Genomic DNA, 24,227 nt, shown 5'->3' with positions numbered 1-24,227 from the left:
ACAAGGTTGTACTACTGTAAGAGTTGAGGAAAGAATGTATCCATTTGGTTTTGATTCAATTGTGACTCTTTGTAGGATCATTTTGCTGAAGTTTAACGTTAGTTTTTCATCTTACTGTGTATTCTGAGAGAGAGAGACAGACAGACAGACAGACAGAGACAGAGAGACAGAGAGAGAGACAGAGGCAGAGATAGAGAGAGACAGAGAGACAGAGAGAGAGATTTTACATGAAGCTCAGTTGGACTTTATTTTGTCTTTGATTTTGGAGCTGAAAGGTTAATTTCACTTCCCTCCCACTTTGATGATAAGTATTAAATCATTTCTCCTAGGCGGGCTGTTACTTCTCCACTCCGATCCCAGTTTCACTTCTCCCACCATCCTGCCCCCATACAGATTCCTGGAGATGTCAGGAGAAGTCTCCTATGCTCTGAGAACCCCTTCTGTGTGCTTTAGGAGTTTGTTGACATGTTTTCAAAAGTGGAATTTCTTTTCTACATGTCTTACACAACAGGAGCCACACCCTACCTATCTGCCATGGATTAAGTGATATTTTCATTGAGATTTAACAGATACCCATCTGGTGAGAGCTACAGAAGATTGCCTTCAGCTCAGATGGGCCAGCATCTTCTCCGTTTTCTTCAGCGATAGCCTGAGACTTCCATAGGCCACTCATCATTGATCAGGTCCTGAGAACAGTCAACCCATTCCTTAGCTTCGTAGGCCATACTCACTGCCCCTTCACCCTGAAGATGGTGACAAGTATCATCTCTGTCACTCTATGAGGAATCAGCTCAGCAGAGTGAAGTTCCTTGTTCAAGGGCCAAACAGCACCTAATGAGTTGAATCTAAACAGGTCTGCTCAGAGTTGGAAGGAGAGAACACAGGTCAGAGATAACCAGTCCCCAGCGAAAACTTGGGAGCCATGAGCAAAGACACCTCAGAGCACTAGAGAGGCATCTTTTAGCACAAACTCTCTTCCATGTTAGTAAAAACTCTAAACGTAAAATTGCTAAGAACTCTGGGAGACTCTGTCAGGGAACCATGGTGCATGGGCTGCTGCTCTGCTCTCCCATTCTGTCAGGCATTTGTGTCAAGCCCTACAGGAGAAATACTGCTTCTTCAGCAGGCCCCCACGATGAGTCAAAGCTAAGGGCACACACTGTGTGCTGCAATCTCTGTCGTGAGAGACCTCTACAGCAAGGATGGAACATTCCAGAACCTCTCGGAAGAAGAGGGGCGGCTTTAGGACCTTATCCGTCTTAGCTAAAGGCTTCCCTTCCCTTTAAGCTTGTAGTTTCACCACAAGCACATCCCCATGCCTCTGCAGAAGAAACTCACATCCCCATGGAAGAAACTCCCATGTCCCCCTCCCCGTTCCCTGCCTACCATACTCCCCCAAATAAACAATGACTCATTTGTAAGAGGCTTTTAATTTCATCTCGGTATGTCATTAGAGAGTAGAATTAAGGATCTCTGTTTGCTTTCATTCACATAATATCTGCTACATTCTCCAACCAATCAGCCACACAGACACCGTCCGTGCCACCTGCGCCTGCCTCATTCTCAGTCGACAGACTGGTTCGGGTTTCCCGATGGTTTGTATAAATTATAAAGAAGAGCACAAAAATCACACAACACACACTCTACCACTAAGGGACATGCTTCCTCTGGCCTTGCAGAGAATGAAGTGGATAGGTGGGCATGTTCATGGCTCTGATGACGTCCCCAGGCATGCCTGTCACAGCCCTCTCAGTGGAGTCCTTCTGTCTTCCCCCTACTCATTCTGCTTCCCCAGAGAATTCTAACACAGAAGATCCCATCCTAGCACCATAATTGGAGATCGGGGCATGGAATTGTCCCTGTGTACAATGGCTGCTGGGTCTTCCTGTGCTCAGGGTCAGCAAAGGGAGTTGAAAGGAAGAGCCCTGGGTACCTGCCTGGTCCCCTCTGCTTCTATGAACTCCATGAGGTTGTTTATGAGCAGACCTTGTAGACTATGGGCCCTCAAGAAAGAGACAAACAGAGATCACAAGTAATTCCGGCTTTTGGGATGTGTACAGTCATTTTTAAATGACTTTTTAAAAAGAACAAAACAAAATAATAAAAAAAACATATGTGCAAGTCAACACTTGCTCTAGAATTCCATCTACCATGCCTCTCCCACCTTCTCAGATGGAGTGTTGTCTCCACCCCCTCGGAGCTGTGTCTCTGTCATGTGGCTATGTGGGCTGTGCAGAGAGATAGGACTTGGGGTACCGGAACTTCCTGCTCTGTGACCCCAGGTATCCTCTACCATCAGGTACATGATCCGGTTATACTTTAAATCATATCAGATTTATTTTTGTTTCACCCTCAGTCATGTCCTGGTGTGGAGCCTTAGTGTCCCCAGGGAGGTAGGTGTGGCATCCACCTCATCCACACTCATAGAGAGGGAGGTAGGTGTGGCTATCAACTTCATCCACACTCATCGAGGCTGAATCTGGGGGGTCGAGACAACCTTGCAGATGCTACCCAACAGTCCCGTACCAATAAGCTTACAATTGCGTTCAGGCCCGGTGACTTGACACCAGAGTGAGCATGAGTTCGTTATAGCATGCTGCCTGCCATCGGGAGTTACATTCTAGCCCTCAATGAAGCTAGGGTCACAGAACGAACTCAAGCACTCAAAGCTTTGGGGCCAGGTGGAGTAGCCCTCTCTGCCCTGCCGATGAGTCTCTCCCAACTAAAAATAAAGTTTATAAAAGTAAATTATCTCATTTTATAACTTAAGTGCATCAAGCATTTCCTTAAATATAGTTCACACTGAAAATAAAGTTACTTTTGCTGTACAGTTGGTGTCTGTTATAATTAGGAATAAACTTTGATGATAAAGTATGAAAGGTTTTACACACACACACACACACACACACACCTATCTGTCTGTCTATTGGTGTGTAGATGAATAGACATACGGCACCTCTTGACAAGCACTTCTCCGGGATGGCGGGAAGCTGTTGGGAGTCCCTAGATATCTAGTTTGCTTGAGAATATCTATATTAAAAGACCCTGTCCTTAATGATAAACACATCTTCATATCTAACACTAAGATTCTTATTAGAAACATTAAACTATGCGATCCATAACGTATTCAGTCTTTGGAAATGCTGAGCTACACCATATAATTAAACGACAGCATCTCCAACAAACCTCCCTCCCCAGCCCACCTCTTCTCTGGCCTCCCCATCCTAAAGTCAGCAATCCCTCACACAGTATGGTTCTTCCGCATGGGAGCCCAGCCACAACACTCTAGGAGAAGACTCAAGAGGTGAAATAGGAATTCTGCATGGAATACAGATGGTCGATGGGGTTTCCCACTCTGGACTGCAGGGGTCCAGCTTCTGAGGTTGCCAGGAAGCAGTCGCCCAGGTTACTGAGAGATGTGTCGTCACTATCCAGGTCATGGAAAAGAGGTTCAGCACCTGAAAGGAAGATGGAACATGGGCATGAGGGTCTGGAAGAAATAACACTCTTGTGTGTTAGGAAATTAGCTGAACGAGTGTTTGAATACATCCCAGGGATGAGAACCTACTAAGTGTTGAGGCTTGGGGTGGGAACAACTACACACAAAAGTATAAAGATTACAATGCTGGGTCTGGAGTCTCATTAAGAGCTCATGCCCAAGGTTGGTAAAGCATTAAGCCATGTGAGCTAAGTTATGAACAGTGAGGGTATCTACACAGAGAACATGGGGTAGGCTCATCACCAAAGGCTGAAGGGACTTAGACAGGGATCCTGAATGTCCGTGGCCTCACAAAAGGCACCTCAAGGACTGATGGTAAGAAATGAACATGGATTCTTCAAGTTCTGATCTTGCTGGTAACATCAGTCATTTCAAAAAGCAGGGAAATACCAAGGTTTTTCTGTCTCCTAGATTCCCACATCACGACAAAGGAAGGTTAGGCACCTGACCTCAACTGTACCCTGGTTAGAGGCCAGGAGGTCACACTGTACCACAGCTGAGGTACCATTACAATTGAACCTGGCAGGGTGTACCTGCACTTCAATTCACCTGGAGAAGCAGAAGCAAGGGCCCAAAACTTATCACTGAGATTTAATTGTTCATTTTGTTGAAGGTCATAGACACAATGATTTGCAAAATGAACAACAAAACCGCATCTGCCCTGGTTTCCGATGTAGCAGAGTGAAGATGGTTTGAGTGTGACACGTGTCTTCTAAAGAGGAAAGGGAAGGGCATCAATGGGATGGACACAGGTACAAACCTAGAATGTATGTGTTCCTGAGGTTGGACAGTGAGGGTCCACAAACACCATGGTGTTTGCTGAAGCTGGGATAGACCAAAGTAAAGGTGACTTTAACAACAAATTTGTGGTGTGTGTGAGTGTGTGTGTGTGTGTGTGTGTGTGTGTGTGTGTGTGTGTGTGTGTGTTGGGTACATGTTTGAGTGTGTGCATGTAGAGGACAAAAGCTAATGTCCGATATCTTCCTCAGCTGGTCTCCTCCTCATTCTTGAATGCCGCAAGTTTGGTAAGACTGGCTGGCCAGCAAACTCCATGGACGCGCCTGCCTCTGTACTCTCCTCAGGCACGGGGCTACAGATATTTGTAGCCATGTCTAATTTTAACATGGATGCTGGTTATCTGAACTTTTGTCCTCATGTATGTGTTAGAAGCATCTTACCAATTGGTCCCATTCCTGACCAACAAGAAATATTAACTAAAGGACAGAAGTTGGCAGAGTGAACACCTTACATCTCTGCTACTAAATTTTACAAGACGCTGAACCAAACTTTATTGTATAATCATCAGGATGACTTAGGGCATGCCGTATCACATATTAAGTCACATAGAGTGTAAGTCCCACACTGCCTTTCCTAATGTAAACATGAAATGACCTTGGGACCCTACACTCATTCACCCATCCCACTAGAGGCTCCAGGACACATCCCTTGAGCATTGCCCTAACTGGCAAGGTGGACAAGGAAAGGCTCAACAAAGAAGCCTCGAAACTGATGACACATGGAAATGTCACCAAAGAACGTGCTCAGGAATCCTCTGCACATCATCAGGCAGATGATGTCAGCAATATTTTGTGGGACACATTCATATTTGGTAATTGAGCAAGTCTCTGGGAACTGCGTAGATGTGCTTAAGAAAGATGAGAAGCTCACACGAGCAGACCGAGAGGGACCTCTGAGGATTGAGTCCCTCTTACCATAGGGGTGCATGTGATCTCCAGGCATCTGGGGTGGGGTGAGACCCTGTCGGAAGGGGTCAGAGTTGTAGACGCTCTGTTCAATGGCCAGCAGTTGCTGTGGGGTGGGCAACGTTGTATAGGGGTTCATGATCCCTTCCATGCCAGCATTGCCACTACCATTTGTCTGAGCTGGGGAACAAAAAAAGGAGGAGACAGGTCATTTTCAACTGGCATCCCAGAACCCAAAAGACTGCTCACCCCCGACTAGTGATGTCTAATGTTTATGATTCTCATGGCATGGCAGCCTACAGCTCCCTCCAACACCAGAGTAAGTGACCCAAGCGGGCCCGAGTCAGAACCAGCATATTATTCTATTATTCTATTCATATTATTTTATTTCCTTAAGTTGTCCTTTGACGGCTTCATTCATGTGTTCTGAAAGGTTGAAGGCTAAGAGGAACTATCCAATCTATTTGTTTGTTCATTTATTTTTTTTCTTTGACAATTTCATCCATGTATATAATATATTCTAAGAGGGTGGGACTGAGAGGAACTCCCCTGTCTCTGTTTGTTTGTTTGTTTGTTTGTTTGTTAGCTGGTCCATTTTTTCTTTGATAATTTCATCCATGTATATAATATATTCTGAGAAGGTTGGGCTGAGAGGAACCACTGCATTCTTTCCAATGCAGCTTTGGATGTCAGACTCCCGCTCACTTCTATCTCGTGATGGAGGCGATTCCCAAACAGCTTAGATAGACAGTACTTTGTAAGACACTCGGCAGACCACCTTAGAGGCGTGTGACTGAGCAAGCTGTGTGAGTGTGGCTACATAAATTTTACTTCCCTGGCGTTTAGTTTGCTCATCTACTAACAAGGAAGAAATGAGGTGGTGTCAGTGCTTCTCAGCCTGTCCCTACCAAAGCCCATGACAGTGGAGGACGGAGGTGCAGGCTTGGAAGCTGAATGTTAGGACACTGTATAGGCTTGACAGCCACTTGAGGGGATGGATATTTCCTAAAATAACCCATTGCATGCTCATCAGTCAAGTGAGACTCCTGATACTGGACCAGCTGATATCACAGGGTTGATACAAAGATTCCGTGAAAGTGGGCGTGTTCTCCACTTGCAACCTGCTACACATATGTACAAAAATTTATGAAAAGAAGAAATCATTCCTGCTACTTCATCCTCAATATGAGCATCGCTCTACGAACTCCTAGTAATGGTACTTCCCTCTGGCTCCTACTCTCTTTAGTACAGTCTAGTAGCTGCCCTAAGAAGTCTTTAAGCAGAGTCCTAAGTACTATCTGTGTGTTTTCATGATCCATGGTTCAGTTTTCTCCTGAGTTTGTTGGTTTACATGTAGTCAATTGACATCCCTCTGATCTTCATATCTACAACCTTCTTGAAAGGCTGCAGGGACTCTCTGTGACAAAGGTAGCAGGCGTGATCGCCCCTCTTTGTAGATGCATACATCCTACAGCATAATTACATGGAAACATGGGTTGGTCTGAGATCAAATAACTTTGTAGTGGGGTAGATCTAAGAACAGAATTTAAGACTTCCTATTCTCCTTGAATATTTAGATCTCTGTGTGTGTGTGACTTGTAGCACCTGTACAAGCCAAGAAACTACAAAGGTACCATGGGGTCGGGGAGCAGAGCTGACTTAAGGGAAGAGGGTAAGCAAAAAGACAAATGATGGGGGAAAAGGAGGGAATTCTAGGATGGAAAGGTTTAAGCAGAAATGGCCATCAGGGATGGAGGATCATGAGGACACAGAAAGGGTTAATCAAATTTTAATATTTATGAGAAAAGAATGTGGAAACCTAGCTATCCTGCATGACCAGGTGCTACTGCTCTTCGAAGTCATTTTTTGTTTAGTAAATAGGAATTCCACTGCCAGACATGGGGCACCTTCCTAATCGTTGGTCAGGGAGGCCCCAGAACCTCCTCAAACAGTATAAGCTTTTGGTATTCCTCTTGGTAGCCCTTAAAACTAGATGACAGTATTATGTTGCAGGAAACATCAGATATTCAAATACCTTAACAACAAGATATAGAGAAATCAAGCTGGGAATGAGCTGGAAGCTTCCTCCCTGCTGGGTGGCTTTCATAGTGCTAAAAGGTGCTATGTGGTCTACTGGGGGGGGATTCATCACTAGCCCCGCCCAGCTGTGAATCCTGTAACTATGATGCTGTGTGTAGTGTATGACTGTCACTAGAATGGCATGACTATTACAGGGTAACTATTGCTCTCAGGTTGGATTTGAAGTTCACTGCATTGGAGAAAATGTATACCTCATACTATAAGCCTATTAGAAAGGAAACTGGCTGAGGTCATAGGCCCCACTGGGAAACTGACTACCGTTCTCTAGCTAGATTGATATGACATCAAACTGCACATTAAAGATTTGTCTGTACCCACCGGCAAATGACACTCTCAGACATCACCAATGAAGCTTCTCTATGTAGTGAATGACAGCGAGTGAAAGAGACTTGTGGCTACTCAAGATGTTGAGGATAAGTGACTGTTTCAGTGCTGGGCCCTACAATGTACATTTATGCCACCATTTCTAAGGCTCTGTTTTCTCTTTCAGCTTCCTGACCAGCCTGAGCTGAACAGATTTCCAACACACACTTCTGCTATGATGCTCTGTCTCACCATAAGCCCTAAAGCAACATGCCAAGCAGTTATAAACTGAGACCCTTGGGAATCATGAGCCTAAATAAACATTTATTCCTTTTACATTTATTATCCCATGAAATTTACCAAAGTGACAGAAAGACACGAGGGGGCTAAGTCAGGAGTATCTTTTAGAAAGTGGATTTGCTTCAGATGAGAAGGACTGGGTAAGAAGAGAAACCAGACATGCCTTTGCCTCTGCACATGGTCCTGACACTGACGTGGTCCAGACAATGAACTTAACCGACTGTTCTTGATGTGCAGCTCAAGTGCCCTCAATGCTGTCACAAGTGACCTACAGTCCAGTCTTCACTTAAATTGATCATCTCTCAAACCAGTGTGGATGAATGTCACTGATCGGGATACATCACTCAAAGAGCTTCATTTGAAGGCCTCAGGTAGGAGGAACTTGGGGTACAGTGGGGACTGGCTGGAAAGAGCCACCAGCTTACCAGAACTCAGCCTCTGGGTGTTCTGTTGATCCTGTTGCTGTTGCTGCTGTCGCCGGGCCAGCTTCTTCATCTGAAGAGGAGAGGACCACAGGATTAGAAGCCAGGGGCCTGGGTTGGGTCCATATGACAAGGGAGAGCAGAAAGGGTGTGACCTTTACCCTTTGGTGAAAGGACTGTTTCTAGAGTAGAGGAAGCGATCCCTCAGCTTTGACTCTGTCCAGGAAACACACATTAGGTGTAGCACCGTGACTCAGATGATTAGTGGCAAGGGCTCTCCTAGTTTGAAGCTCCTAAGGCTGCAGCTGGCAGAGATACAGCAAAGCTCAACCTGGCTTCTCAGAAACAAACTTCTTCCCAGTAAGGACCACATGCTGTTTTCTCGTGTGAGGCAGTAAGTATGCGGATATGTGTTTCATGGTCTCAAATAGTTGTGAAGTATGGACTGCCCAGTGGGTGAGACTTGGGATGAGCCCAGACACTCTTTTACCTCCTTCCTATCTGCCGGCCCTGTGTTTGTGGCATTTCCTGTGAGATCCATACCTCTAGATCAGAAGCTCGTTCAGCAAAGCAGCCCTTTCACCCAGTGTATTTTTACCCAACTTGTGTTCTGGGAAGCATTAGCATTCAGTGAGATCTTAATATTTGCTGCACTAGCATGTGCTTGTGCACACGTGTGCATGTGTGATATACTAGAAGAGTGAATTCCTTTGCCAGAAAATCCCCCAGGAGTTGTCAGTGTGCTCCTGCTTTGTGAGCGCACATCCCATGAGCTCTCTAACAGACGCTGCAGCATGAAGTCTTCTGTTGACGGAACAGCAACACAGCCTGATCTGAGGAACTCTGCTGCAGAATTGTGACCTACTGAGAGGGTGATTTATCACCATCTAAGGACTGGGAAGATAGCTCAGCTTGCAAAGTGCTGCTAAGTAAGCACAGCGTCCTGAGTTCAATGTTTAAGAACTCAGGCAAAAAGTCAGGGTATTGGTGTGCACTCTGTTACTCAAGTGCTGAGGAATGAAGACAAAGAAGGTCCTGGGGGTTGCCTGGCCCCCAGAATTATCATAATTGAGGGATTCCAGGTCCCAGTGAGACATTCTTTTCAAAAGAACAAAAACTAAGGTGAATTACTATCCTGAAGACCTCTGGCCTTCATGTAAATACACACACTTCCATGTACACACCTATACATGAGCATACATGAAAGACAGAAGGATAAATAAAAACCAAGATCCTGGTAAAATGGCCAGGACATGTATATTTTTAGAGTTAGGAGGAAAATAAGTAACCCAGGACTTGTTTGTTACCTAGGACAGTAAGGTGGTTTGGTTGGAGTCAGAGAGGCCAGACACCACAAGCTGGGAGTGAACACATTCATCCCACCCGCCATGACAAAAACTGTTTCACTAACAAACACTTTGTTTCTACCTTCTGCGGGGACGCTCTGGCTGAAATAATCACTGATGGTTGTTGCTTTTTAATCAAGAGAGCCCACTAAGTTAGTTTAAAAAGGCTGACAGTAAGGCCAAAGCCCATCTGCTGTTGGTGGAAGAAACCAGTAAGACAAAGACAGATGAAAGTGAGAAGCAGATTACCTTGGCTCGCTGGTTCTGGAACCACACCTGAACCACACGGACACTCAGTCCTGTCTCCGCAGCCAGAGTCTCCCTCACCTTGAAGAAAATTAAACACATAAGTATAAAACACACACACACACACACACACACACACACACACACACACTGACTTCTTAGAGTAGGAGGTACACCATTTCCTGGGTGGTGTCAGGCGGGGGGCATAGGTCACATTGCTAAGTAGAGACTAGTTCATGATTGATGTTCAAATATTCTCAAACACAAGGTTATGCTCTCTTTCTGGCAGAGAAGGCATCATTCACAAGCTAGATGCCCATTCCCAGGAGGAACTTTGGGTTTCTTGTACTCTTAAGTTACATCTTGATATGATCTACTGGAGTTGACTTCTCTTCAGTGGTAGGTTTTCATACGCTTTCATTGACTTAAGGAAAACTAAAGTGAAAATCTCTTTGCAGAACAGATGGTTCTCTCTTGTCCTCCTGTCTTCTCATTGACTTAAATTTTCACCTTTGTCCAACTAACTCTGTTTTCTGAATATTTATGCTCACTAATTTTTTGAGTAAGTCCTTCCAGGGCTGGTGTATATAAAACATGAGGGCTATCTGGAATCGAGCAGAGCCAGGTGAACAACTCTAATACTGGTAAATGCACTGGGGTCATATAGAGATGAGGACAGGTAGGATCCAGATAACAAAGAGATGTGTTTGGCTGTCTAAGCCATCCAGGCATATGGTGAGGGACTGGTATGATAGTGAGAGGGACTCCAAGACATCACCCCTACCTGACAGACTCCAGGGAAGATGAACTAAAAGAGCCTGAATGAGTCAACCAAATGGAGGCTGCAGGAAACACATCGCCATGACCATGAAATTGGGCTGAAGCTCAGAAGTAAGATGAGTAGGGTAGGTAGCTGAGGCGTGAACATCAACTAAGTCAGCATAAGTGGACACAGGGGCTCTTGCACCTGTTGAAACCCTACCCATGCCCCAGAGCCTCAGACCAGAAGCCACTTGATCCATAAAGCCTGGTAGATACCCAGATGAAATGGGTTTCCCCTTCCCCATAGCTCCTGGCAGCCTCTCTGTTACGTTGCTATAGCTTTCTCCCTGTGTGACACTTGCGTATACTTGTGTCCTTCTCACTGTAATTGGTCCATGTGTAAGCCTATTAGGGATATTTCACTACCTACCTGTACCTCCCACAGAGTGTAGGGAGTGGCGAAGACAAGAGAAGAGTCTATGGGTAAATCTTTTTCAAGATCAAAGTTGTAACAGAATATAATACTGCTCAACAAATACCAAATTCTTCCCCTACCCTGTGGACAGGAGATGCATAAACGGGTGGACACAAACCTCCAGAATGTCCTCAAAGTGGCAGGTGCTTACTCACTACTTCTGCTGTCCCCACCATGGTGGCTGGGAAAATGCGGACAACTGGAGCAACTGTTGGGACCTAGGTGGTGGATAACAGAACTACCCTCCCAGCCTTATCTTGCTCTCCTCTGAAATGTGACATGAAAAGAAAATACTATTTCATTGAATCCATGAGTAATTTTCTATAAATGTTCACAAGACCCCCCTATTCATAATAGTCCCAACAAAACACAACCCCGAATCCCCATCATTAGGTAAGTGGAAAAACCAGAGCACATCCATTCCACTGAAAATATCGTGGGAAGGAATGAATTTCTATCCAGGCAATCCCCAAGTCACCACACCAAGGAGAATAAGCCAAAACCCGACCATAAAAAGCACACATTGCAAGCTACTGTATTTTTGTAATCTTTGTTAAGGTATCTGGCTTGTATCACAACTAGTACTTATTATCACAATGATTTAGTTACTATTTAGTGTTCCTTGTTGCACTTCGTGAAATGGGAGGTGTTTGTTAGTCAGGAGTTGGCAAGCGCATAGAAAGTTGGGGGAGATTCTATTACTTCCCAAACTGTATCTTAGCTATCTTTGAAAGCTCCTGCAGGGCTCATAACTGTCACAGACTCTGAGCAGCATTCCCCACTCAGACATCTCCCCCACAGCCTGTTAATATCCCAGATGTGTCCAGCTGCATACAGCCAAGCTGTGATCCCTTCTCCTGACTTCACCCCCCTCGTATACCTTTCTGCAGGGCTTGGAGGATACTTCAAATGAGGCCTTGAATGCTCTCCTCTGCTGAGTGGTCAAGATGGTTCTGGGACGTTTGGGTCGCTTATGGTCCTTGCCGTCCTCTGATGCTCCTTTCCCTGCCCCGTGGGCTGACTTGCAAAGACTCTCCTCATCATCACTTTTGCCTAAAATGAAGCAGAGAACAGTATCCTCAGACCCTAGTGCACCAGTGGAGCGTTTGCTGCTCCTTGGTAAGCTCTGGGATGCCACATTCCCAAGATGCCTTTAGGTGTAACTGCAATAACCTATGTAATGCTGATCTAAAAGCTTCTAGAAAGAGGCTAAGAAAACACTTCTAAAGTCCAGAAGCAAGACCCAGAAAGTTCAGTCACACTTACCCTCAGTGCTTTATCGTAGCATGATGTCCTGGCTGCACATTTCTTAACTGTGTGGCCTTAAGTGAGCTAATATCTCTGATTCCATTTTTCATGTGAAGAATCACAGCGTAAGAGAGCTTGCTTCCATGGAATCATTGTGGCGATGAAATGAGCCTATATTAGTAAGGCATTCAAAATGCTCTTCAGCACACAACCAATGCCCAAAAACTAGAATGATTTCCTTGATGTCAATCTTCAATACTAGACCTAAAGGACTCAGGCATAATTTCCCAGAAATGTCAAACATTTTAGCTACTATCACAAGGTAGAAAATATTACTGCTTTAAAGGTCATCAAAACCCAGCATCATGTTATCTATAGACACAGATGACTTGGAATAACCAGGTAACACAAACAATTCATCAACATTCTATAAAGTTAGCAAGTCCCTAAGAAAAATATGAATTACATCAACTCAGTAGACAGAGGATAACACTGGGTTACTTTCTCCTTTTTACTCTCTGAGAATTTCATACATGTATGCACAAGTGCATACATGTGTGATCATCTACTGGAGCATGGGCAACCTACCAGTGCCCACACCTCCAAAAGGGAACCCTCTCATACTAGTTATCAGTTATCAATAAGTTCTTACTTAAGAGTGAAGCTTTATGAGTTCCCTCTCCATATATCCTAGACCTTTGACTGGCTTGCTCTTGTAGAGGTCTTGTGCAGTCAACCACAGGCACTCTGAATTCATGAGCGTAACAGCTATGTCATGTGCAGAGGACAGCATTTTACAACACTTTTCCTGTCCTTTGGCTCTTGCGTTCTTTCTGTCTCCTCTTCCATGATGTTCCCTGAACCTTGGCTGGCCAGTAGGAAGGTAGTCGATTAAGATGTCCCATTTAGAGCTGAGAATTCACAGGACATACAATTGACAATGATTTCCAAAGTAGAAAGAAGTCTCTCACACACATGTATTTCTCAGAGGCTCAGAGGCTGTTTCTGGGGTCTAAGAGATGCCCCGTTAGTTACTTCTCACTCTGCACCTTAAGAGCTGCTGGGAGTTGTGGTTCCAAGCTATACTAAGGACACGCTTTATTATCTCTGGGTCTTAGAAAGCTTCCCACCCTCCCCGTAGTGAAACCCTTACCTCATGGGCTTGCCCTGCGGTGGTTGCTGTCCTTCTGGCTACTTTTAAGAAGCCCACGAGACAGACCTAGCAGTTACATGCCACACATGCCATTTCTTTATTCCTACCTCTCCTCTAGAGGAGACCCGTTTGTGCACGATTGTTTAGTTAGGATGTGAGCAGAGTTCTAAATTGGCACTCTGCCAGAGCCAAACATTTCCTTTATATGAAGGAGAAATTGTGAACCCGCTGGAGTAAGAGGAGGCTGAGGTAGGCAGGCACTCACACCCCTTTGTTAGCCTTTGCTAGTCAGATCATGTTCCCAGTCCCCCAGCTGGCTTCCTCCCCTACATTTTGATGACAGTAACATCCACCCCGTGGGCGTCCCAGAAGCACCGATGCTATGTACTAAGAGGCTCACATGACCCCCAACACACAAGTAATGCGTAACATATGCTGCCGAAAGGTTATATTCTCCTTAGGTCTCGCTCCCCACCAAAGGTACAAGTAAAAGACCCTGAGAGATTAAGAAGCATTAGCGCCAGAGTCCTCACGAGGAAGGCGATGCTCCTAGATCCTCCAGCTCTGAAGCTACTCTTTCCCAGGAGTGATGTCACAGCTGATCTTAGTCCCAGCCCTGCACAGGGTTTTCAAGGCACTCCTAGGAGGTTTGCAGAAGAACAAGGAGAAAATAAACATTGAAAGCGAGAGCCTCCGTAAAATAAGATGATTCCCCCAAGAGGCTAAAGGTAGAAGAAAGTCTTATCTGTATATATTCACCCTTGAACGGTCTTAATGCAGGTCAGAGACTCCTCTGACTCCTAATGGGGGGAGGTAAAGAGGAAATTCTGGTACGACTAATCCTACAGTGACACTTCTGAGGAAACGGGAATGACTGACAAGCTAGCCCAAGTGACATGCAGCTCTCCTGAAAGCAGGCAGCTAGGAATGGGCTAAGTCAGTAAACTGATGCTGTGATGAGATCTTCAGAAACCTGTCATCTGCCAGTCTTGTCAATAAAATGATGTTTGCAAGTGTCTTTCAAAAGTAAGTCTGACTCTGACAGTCATTTCCCATGTCTTTTGATGCAAATAAAACTTTGGATCCTACAACTGATGAAGATGTAAAATCTATAATAGCAATAACAACAACGATGATGATGATGATGTGATGATAAAATAATAATAATTAATAATAATAATAGCCCTTACATGCTAGCAGTCTCTAGGATAGAGTAGAATGTGTGTGGGCATGCCTAGGTACTCTAGGCAGTGTAGAATGTGGTCTACACAGTTCCGTTCCTTCCACAGGATTCGGCAAACCGTGAAATTTCTGGGAGTAATTCCTGTAGTCTTTGCCAACTCTCTGGTCTCTGTTCACACTCCACCCTCTAACCCCAGCACTGCATCACAGCCTAAGGGTAGCCATAAACCACAAGCATGGGCTTACCTGTGTCCAGTAGGCATTTGTGCAACAGACACAGGCCAAATAGAGTCTGCGTACTTCAGTTTAGGGACCTTTGCCCTACTCTCACCCAGTTTCCTGCCTGTCCATCTAAACATACACATCCTGTGCCCATGCCCCATTTCTCTAGGCCCTGACTCTCAGGCAAGAGGAACTATTTATCTGGTATACTGTGAAATTGATAGCTAGCAGGATCTGATATGTTCTTTGCTGTGGTCAAGAGCAGGCATAGTTTTTAACTGGGAGGTTACCACCTGAACAGTCACCAATGTGAACCTCCATTTATCCTGGTGTGTGTAGGTGAGTCAAGTCTTTTTTTTTTTTTTTTTTTTTTTTTTTTTTTTTCGGAGCTGGGGACCCGAACCCAGGGCCTTTATGCTTCCTAGGCAAGCGCTCTACCACTGAGCTAAATCCCCAACCCCTGGTGAGTCAAGTCTTAAAGACTCAGAATGGCAAGTAATTTGGAATCTCAGAAGCCACCCATTCCTGTCCTTCAGTGACTTCCAGGTATGGTGTGTGAATACTAGCAGCCTGGAATGTTCTGTGACTTCCTTGGGGTGCTCTAAGCTGCTTTCTGACATTCACCAAGGCTACTCTCTTCTCTCTGCAGAGCAGACTTCCCAGACTCCACAGACTTCTTCACAGAATATACAGCGTGGAATATTTCTTCCGGAGCTAACTAGAGTACCAGGGAGCAGAAGATGGTAGAAAACCTTCGAACAGTGAAGGGAGCAGCTTCCCTTCGTTACCAGAGCCTCCCACACCCAGATGTAGGCTGGGGGCTATCCCTCATAATTTAAGGTGACACCCCTCAGCAGAGATGAAAGGAACACCACTCTTAGCTCTCCAACAACAAATGTTAGCATCCCTGGAGGTCATTTAGACCCAGGCACAGAATAAATCTGACTCCTAGTGGGGAAGCCCAGAGCATAAGTGTCTCTGTACAGCCTACAGAATGAAATGAACTAGCTTAGCACCAAGTTTGAACATGCTTCTCCAGGCCTTTCTTTTCCTCCTCCTCCTCCTCCTCTCCTCCACCTCCTCCTCCTCCTCCTCCTCCTCCTCCTCCTTCTCTTCTTCATCTTCCTCTTCCTCCTCCTCCTCCTTCTCTTCCTCTTCCTCTTCCTCCTCTTCCTCCTCCTCCTTCTCTTCCTCTTCCTTTTCTTCCTCCTCCTCCTCCTTCTTTTCTTCTTTTCTTATTCTTTTTAAGTCTGGACCGGTTTAGGGCAGCTGTTTCCCCACTGTCTTTCTGCCCACTCATTTATGATATAAGTAATGGCAGATGAAAGACCCAGCCATACTTTACAGCCAGGAGACCAAGCAGCACTACCTGTGGGGCCTTGCAGATTCATTTCAGGTTGTTGGAAAAATCCCAACAGCCATAAACAGGGTATAAGATAGCAGACCGTGGACCATGAGGTAAGAGTGAGGGAGGAAGACAAAATATCTTTGTGCAAGAAGAGAGGAGACAAGAACAGGCCCCAGTGTTTCCTGAGTGATGAGCCTCATAAATGTCTGTCAGGCTGGGGGAGTAGAGAAAGGCCCTGAGATTTGCTGTAGGTAGAGATCAGGGAGAGGCTTATGATGACAGGATATAGGAAACTGTTTCAGCCACTGCCTTGCACTGTAGGGGATTGGAATTTTATACTTCCTGAGAACAGCAGTGTTCATCTCAAGATATAATGAACTCGAAATAGCATTTGAAGTCCAAGAGGCGAGAGTACAGGTCTTCAGACACCCAGAGTCCATGCAGCTACTGTTTGCAGCTCAACTCACACCAGGAAAAAGGTCAAACGAAAGATCTGACAGGGAACTGGGTGATGGCTCAGCCAGCAAACTGCTCACCATGTAAGTCTTAGGACCTGAGTCCAAGCCCTTGGAATCCATGTTTAAGGCATTGTGACTCACACTAGTAATCCCAGTGCTGAGGAGGCAGAGACAGGAGGATTCCTGAAACTCACTGGCCAGGGAGAGATCCTGCCTAGGTAACAAGGCGAACAGCAGCTGAGAATGACATTAAAAGTTGTTTTCTGTCCTTCACATGTACCAGCACATACCATACACACACATACACACACACACTACATACACATACATACACATACATACACATACATACACACATGAACACATATACATACACACATGAATATATATACATACACACATGAACACACACTACATACACATGCATACACACATGAACAGATACATATGCACATGAACACATGTACATACATGAACACACATTAACACACATACACACATTCACTAGTATACACCATACTCACAACATATACATGCATATACACACACATAAACACACAAATGGACACACACACAAATACACACAGGCATGTGTGTGCACACACAACACATACACATACATGAATGCACACCCCCACACACATACTACATACACATACACACATGAACACATATACATATACACATAAACACACACACTTATATACACACCAGCACACATAGCACACACACACACACACATTCACACATTCACACATTCACCAGCACACACCACACTCACATACAACATACACATGCATACACACACACAAACACACAAGCGGACACACACACAGCCATGTGCATGCACACACACATACCCAACATACACACCACATACACATGAGAAACAGAGAGAGACACAGAGAGCAGGAAAGAGGGTACAAGAGGTTTAAACGATGTTCTCAAACATCAGTTTACCACCCTCGTTTAACCACCCTTGTGTGTGATACAGGGTCAAACTGAGGCAAGGAGTCAGCTTGTGCTCAGAGGAAATGAGACTCAGCACCCAGAAAGATTCAGGGAGGAAAGGGTTTGTTGAAGGCTGTATGGGTGCAGAGAGCGGGTAAGACAAAAGGTCAGCAAAAGATGTCCAGTGGAGGAAGGACATCCAGAGAGCAAACAGTCTAGTAAGTGGGGGAGTCACATACTAACCAAGAATGGAGGCTCCTCACACAAACTCTCCTAGCGCACTGCACTGCTCCACCTCCAGCCCCGCCTTGTGCACTCTGCACGGGGTGAGGGTGGTGGCCGAGGGAGACAAGAAGGGCAAGAAAGATCCCTAGATCTTAAAGGATAGGATAGTGAGGTATGAAAGTTAACAAGTAGGAGGTTGTAAGAGCACAAAAGAAAAAGAGCTTGAAGTCCTCGGAACTGGAAATAAAAACTGTTAGAAAAGGGGAGAAGTGAACGGACGGAGAAACCCTGCAGTGAAGGGGGCGGGGCTTGAAAAGCCGCAAGATGGAAGCAGGTGTTCCCAAAGAGCTCAGCATCCTCCACTGAGGGAAGGTGGGGAACCTGAGCAGTGATATGAAGGAGCCCCTCGGCCTCAGACAGGGGCCGCACATTTCACCCCGGGGAGAGGGATATATGATGGAGAAGCTGTCTGGGGTTTACTGACAGAGAGATGATCAGCGTTGGTTGCAGGTAGGGGCTCCATGGCCACAGCCAAGGGAGAAATGTTAGGATACAGGACACTGCGATCATAGAAGGCACCGCCATTAGCCTCCAAACTGCTGTGTGGCTGGCAGTTTGTAATAAAAACATGTCCACCATTTAAGCACCAGTTCCATGCGAGCTTCCTGTCCTGAACCCACGGTTCATCATGGCTCAAAATAACATGAAACTCTTTCCCCAGTTACTATAGAACAACCGCAGAGAGGGTCAGGAACCTGCCACCATACACACAGGACCTTGGTGGCAGAGCCACGCCCAAGCACACACTTGGGGAGGGGGGGTGAAATGAGGTTTGGGGTTTTTTTAACCTGCAAACCAAGCACAGGAAATGACAGACACCTATGTGTGCTCAGAGCCACGTGCAGGAAAAGTCCTAAGGCTTTGGGTCCACAGACACACAGCTTGGATTTTTAGTTCGGAAACACACAGGGATGCAAAGTGACTGAGACCCCAAAGGAGATGAACGTTTCACCCCGCCCCCCCCCCCATTTTCCTACACAGCTGAAGAGCCTTGGACAAAGACTCCTCTGATCTTAACGTTTCTTCAGCTATAGGATAGTTTTAAAAGGACCTAGTACCTGAAATGTATCCTGTCACACCTGAACTGTTTCTGCCACAGCCCTGAGAGACAGGAAGTGTGTCGCTAAACTGAGGCTGGGGAGGGGGAAAGTAATCTCTTGTCTGAGGCACACAGCTGGAACTCTCTTCCTTTTGTCCACTCCCTGTACCCACCCCACCCTCACCCTACCCCTCTGACCCCCGCTTGCCCCATACATATCTTCCTGTCCAGCCTCTCTAGGCTACTGTGAGGACCTAAGGAAACCTCCTGATTGCAAAATGTGAGGTACTGGACAAACGGCTGGCTATGTGGCTGTTACGAAAGGAAAGACCTGAACGGGAGGGTTCCCTGGGAGAGAAGACATCTACCCATGTTCACCCTGGAAGACATTCTTTTCGGTCCCAGAGGGACAGAGCTCACTTAAATTCCCATCATGCTCTGTTCCTCACACAGTCCCACCTTCTCCTCCCTCCCCAACGTGACCTTTCAGCCAAACCCAAGAGCTTTCTCCAATCAGCTCCTAGAGTCTCAGAATCTCAGGAGCAGAGCAGACAAAAAAAAAAAAACCACGCCTGAGTGAGGCTGTAGGTAGGGTGTTCCAAGAAAGACACCTTTGTTCAGAGATAGCCACTGCAGATGGAGGATCTGTGCCAGCACAGGGAGAGGGGCCACGAGGGTCAGAGCCAGGCAGGTCACAGCCAGGGCATCCTGCTCTGGCTTCCAGGAAGGTCCCAAAGGGGCAATGTCTGTGATCCTGAGTTCTGGCTGCTGGCCACAGCTGGATGCCTCTCCTGCCTTCCTCAGAAGGCTGGTACTCATGAAGGGAGACCCTGGGATTGGGAGGTATGAAGAGAAACAGGATGGTATTAGCCCTGAAGGGGAAAGTCACTATTGAATGGCACATTTGAATAGTTTTTTAGGCTAACACCTCTCCTGCTTCTTTCCATGGACCACGTGCACTCTGACCTGCTGAGCAGAAGTAGGAATGGTAACTGTGCCCGTGCCTTTGCCACACAGCAGAAGCAGTGTCAGAAGTTCCCTGCTCCTCAGCAGCAAAGCGCTCCAATCAGACAGGGATGGGTGTACTAAACAGAGCCTGTAACTCGCGCTGTTTTCATCCAACCAGCCTCCAAGGGGGAGTCCATGAAGCTCATAACAAGTTAATTCAGTTGTTTGGGGCTCACAGCTCAGTCTAGATAAAAGCTCATTAGCCCAGTGGTCATCAGGCACAGGGTGTGATGTGCATGACATCCTATTAGCTCATATTAATAGGATGAGTGTGCTTGTTCTGGCTTAGCAAGTGGCGTCAGTGGACCAAATGCTATCTCTCGTTGGAGCAGTCCAATTTTATTGCATTAATTAGTAGTCTTCAGGAGGATTAACTGTCCGAGCAATATTAAATTGTTTGCAGGCAAGGCTGAAAAACAAAGGGTTAATTACTCCTTCAAGTTAATAAAAAAAAAGAAAAAAAACAAAATTTACTCTCTCTCTCTCTCTCTCTCTCTCACACACACACACACACACACACACACACACACACACACACACACACAGTTCACCATGCTCATAATGAAAGCCTTATGTTGGATTGGGCAACATTCATAGCTACCCTGGGGTGTAGAGACCCACTGGGAAGCATGCAGAAGAGAGACCCATTTAGTTAAACTCACGGTAGACTTTAACACAGAGTATGCTGTGTGATCACAGGTGATCAGCCCACTTGAGCCCTTGGCCAATGCACCAGATCTCGTAACAGACCCTCTTCTGCTTTGGAAGGGTGAGCAGAGGTCTCTCAGACTCCAGGTCGCTCTATAAAACATTAACAGGCCATCTTCAAAGGGCAGGATATTAGCTACCTCCATCACTGATACTCAATGAAGATGACACTTACGTCGCATAAACTTCAACCTTGGTCTTGCCTTCACATCATTATTTACACCAAGGATGCTCTGTCACTCTATCAATACACACCTAGTTACATTGCCACGAAAAGAACAAGAGAAAGTCAGGGGAAATGAGAGAACTACTGTAGTAGGGATACAGAGAAGAAGGAAGGACACAAGGAAAAGCAGGTGGACATAAACAGAGAGGGATCACGACCCCAGAGAACAGGTCCAATGATGTCATTCCTTGTCCAGCTGCTGCCAACTAGATCACACATTCTCCAGGGTCAACTTACAGGAAGAAGGGAAGTCCTTACTCCTGGCTAACTGGCTACCCTTAGAAGCTGAGGACTTCCAACAGACAATGTTCTTTAATGATGAAAAAGCAAGATTGGATGAAACAATACAGACTATTTTTTTGCAGGGGATTGAGCTTTTTCATACATTAAAAATATACTGAGTATAACTGTATGCAGCAAACTTGGTTGCTACCCCTCGGAGAGGATATGTGATTACACCCTTGAGTGAAATTCAGTATATTAGGATGGTATTGGTTTTAGGGCATTATTGCTAGAAACACTTTATGTCATTAATTAGCTTTAAATTTCTACTGTTATTGCTAACACATTTCTCCCCAGTCTTATTATTATTTATGTAGCACAGAGTTTGCTGCTGTCGGAAGCTGAGCTAACAAACAGACAAACAAACCCACTGTTTCTACAACCCTCAGATCCCTACAATAGCTGAAAAACTGTACAACAGTGCCCGTTCAAGTTGAACATGCTTCAGAAGCACATAGAGGGCAGGGCCAAACAGATAGCTAGGTTAGTCCCATGGCTTCGATTCCGTGAGTCTGAGACGAGCTGGTGGTTTTCTAGTTCTAACTGAAAATGGATGCCACCATGCTAGGTCAGACACCACACTTGGAGAATCACTGGCCTAGAATTCGACTCTGTAAACTACAGATCACAAATGTAGGGGTCATGAGAAGCTGGGCAACCATAAAGGGTTTCTGAATGGGCAACAGCCCAATAATGAACTAAAGGTCAAACTTAGAGTAAATGAATTTGGGGCATTTCTGCCAGTGAGCCTCCATACTGTTCCCTGTGACCTCATGGCCGCTGTGGTTTTGAACACGCAACATGAACGCTTTGCACTGCACCTGCCAACAAATACTTCCCAGAACAACACATTTGCCCACACTCAAGACTGGCATGCTCCCTGAGCTGCAGTATCTTTCCTGTACCCAAAAGGTTTTCTGCAACTGTTGGATTGTGAAAAACAAGGACTTCGAATATTTCCTTACCATCATTCCTCATCCTGAAACAAATTAGTAAATCATTGGGTTGTGTTTGTTAGAATGTTTGCTTTTTAAAAATGCTGCCTGGCTGCTGGCTTGAGTTTCATTAAAAACAGATCGTTAATTGAATTTTGGCTTGAGGTTAGGACAAAATTTCTAACAATTTCTGATATGGCCCTAAAAACATCCTGACATTTTTGTAGTATGTACTTATGCAAAAGAGCACTCTCCACTCTGACAAGTATAAAGTCAGAATACACTATCAACTCTGAAAAACACTGAGGAGTCTATGTCCTGAAGTATCAAATATTCAGGCATATTGTAATTCCATACATAAATATTCATAAGTATATATACATCATTACTATGCAAATTTGCTTTTGTCTTTAATAAACAGTAAGATTGTGTCTATGCCAAAGACTGTTTAAAATAAACTTCCCAGTGATTTATTAGTAGTAAATGAAGACCTGTTTTGTAAATTTATATACCTAGAGATTGCGTAAAATTTCTTAGAAAAACTAAAACATCATGGGGAGAAAAAAAATTAAGAAGTCCCTATCTAGAATGTTCTCGCTCTCCATTTTCCCACTGCACTGCAGTGTGCACACAAAGGGGTCTCGTTAGAGTTTCTGAAGAGGCACAGGCAGTCATGAAGACCTCCCACTCTTAGGCAGCTAAGGCCTGTCTTCCTTTTAACTATTTCAGCCAAATTCTCAATGATGCTTGTCAGTTTGGATAACTGGGCAAAATGCAACAATGTTTTAAAGGCCTGCTTTTTCCTTTAAATCACAATGGTAGGACCAGAGGAAAGGGTAAGGTAACATAAGACTTGAAATATGAGGCCGTCAGGTACAGGACTGGCCTTGGCATCTATCACCTTGAGTGACAGTATCACACACAGGCTGAATCCTCTTCCTCTTTGTCAGAGGGGTGGCTACTAGACATCAGGGCCATGGATGTACCCAAGTAAACAGGAGACAGGGAGGCTCTGAAAGGCCTCTGCATCCCAGACATCTCTCCTTGACCCTCAAGCTCCAGCGACTCTCTCCCACCTCTCTTCATTATCACCTCTTCTAGGATGAGGCACAGTGCTGATCAGCCCTTCTGTTTGCAGGGCCCAGATGACTCTAGAGTGTGCGTCTCTCACGCTACCTGGATGTCACCAAATGTCTATTTCCTTTAGCGTCTTAGATCACATCTCGAAATGAGTCTTCCCTTGGGCCATCTTCCTCATCCCTTCTGATACTGGGGAGAGCTGGCAAACGAAACATGACTTGGCATTGTGGGTATCGCTGAGCTTCAGGGAAATGTTGGTAGCTCTGAGTGTAGCAGCAGCTGTGGTTCAGCTCTGCTGGTGGATTCTAGATTAGTGTCACTTTTCTGACCTGTACTTGAGAAGTGCATAGTCTACATTTCTATTTAGCTGAATTTATTTTCTCCACAAAAATGGGGCTCTTAATTTTATATAAAAGTATCTTCGTGAATAAATACTTTCAATGTGCAGAGGTACCTCATGTCAAACCATCAATCATGTACTCACCTAAAATGCTTATTTTGCAGAGTGATTAATAGACACCTATAGAGAGTACAGCCTCCCTGCCTCTAAGAACTTCCTGAGTAGTGTAGATGAAAGAGTAAACATTTCCAAACCAGGACATGAAGAACTTTAGTAAAATGTAAAATTCCAGAGCATACAATAGAGGGGAGGCCAACCCATGTGGTCGTGGCAACCAGGGCGACATTCTGCAAGACGTCCTATAAGTTTAAGATAGGTTTGCTAAAACTAGACACAAAACGAAGGAGAGAAAGCAAGAGTCTGTCATCACAAATGAGTGATGGGCAGTGTGGGAGGGTGAGCAGGGATGGTCAGAAAGGACCATGGGTCTCATAGACACAGCAGAAGGATCTGCTAAGAACAGGTAAGGAAGGACCTTGGAGTCAGAGAGCTGAATTTAATGCTGTTTCTTTGGGGAGCAACGTACTGCTACTTAATTTCTCCAAA

General features: G+C 45.3%; 1 protein-coding gene across 2 annotated transcripts in view; it reads right to left on the bottom strand.

Annotated features, from left to right (window-relative positions):
• Positions 1–2,315: 2,315 nt before the first annotated feature.
• Lmx1a (LIM homeobox transcription factor 1 alpha) overlaps positions 2,316–24,227 on the bottom strand; it is a 152,657-nt gene continuing 130,745 nt past the window's right edge. For both annotated transcript variants that reach the window (XM_032915584.1, XM_032915583.1), the window contains exons 5-9: positions 12,037–12,209; positions 9,923–10,000; positions 8,331–8,400; positions 5,212–5,382; positions 2,316–3,458 (exon numbers count right to left, since the gene is read on the bottom strand). In XM_032915584.1, coding sequence (XP_032771475.1) covers positions 3,298–3,458; positions 5,212–5,382; positions 8,331–8,400; positions 9,923–10,000; positions 12,037–12,209 — 653 coding nt within the window. In that variant the 3' untranslated portion in view covers positions 2,316–3,297. The remainder of the gene's footprint in view (positions 3,459–5,211; positions 5,383–8,330; positions 8,401–9,922; positions 10,001–12,036; positions 12,210–24,227) is intronic.

This window comes from Rattus rattus, chromosome 10, assembly GCF_011064425.1.
Source record: "Rattus rattus isolate New Zealand chromosome 10, Rrattus_CSIRO_v1, whole genome shotgun sequence".
Lineage (NCBI taxonomy): Eukaryota > Metazoa > Chordata > Mammalia > Rodentia > Muridae > Rattus > Rattus rattus.
This window is presented reverse-complemented; position numbering and strand designations above follow the sequence as displayed.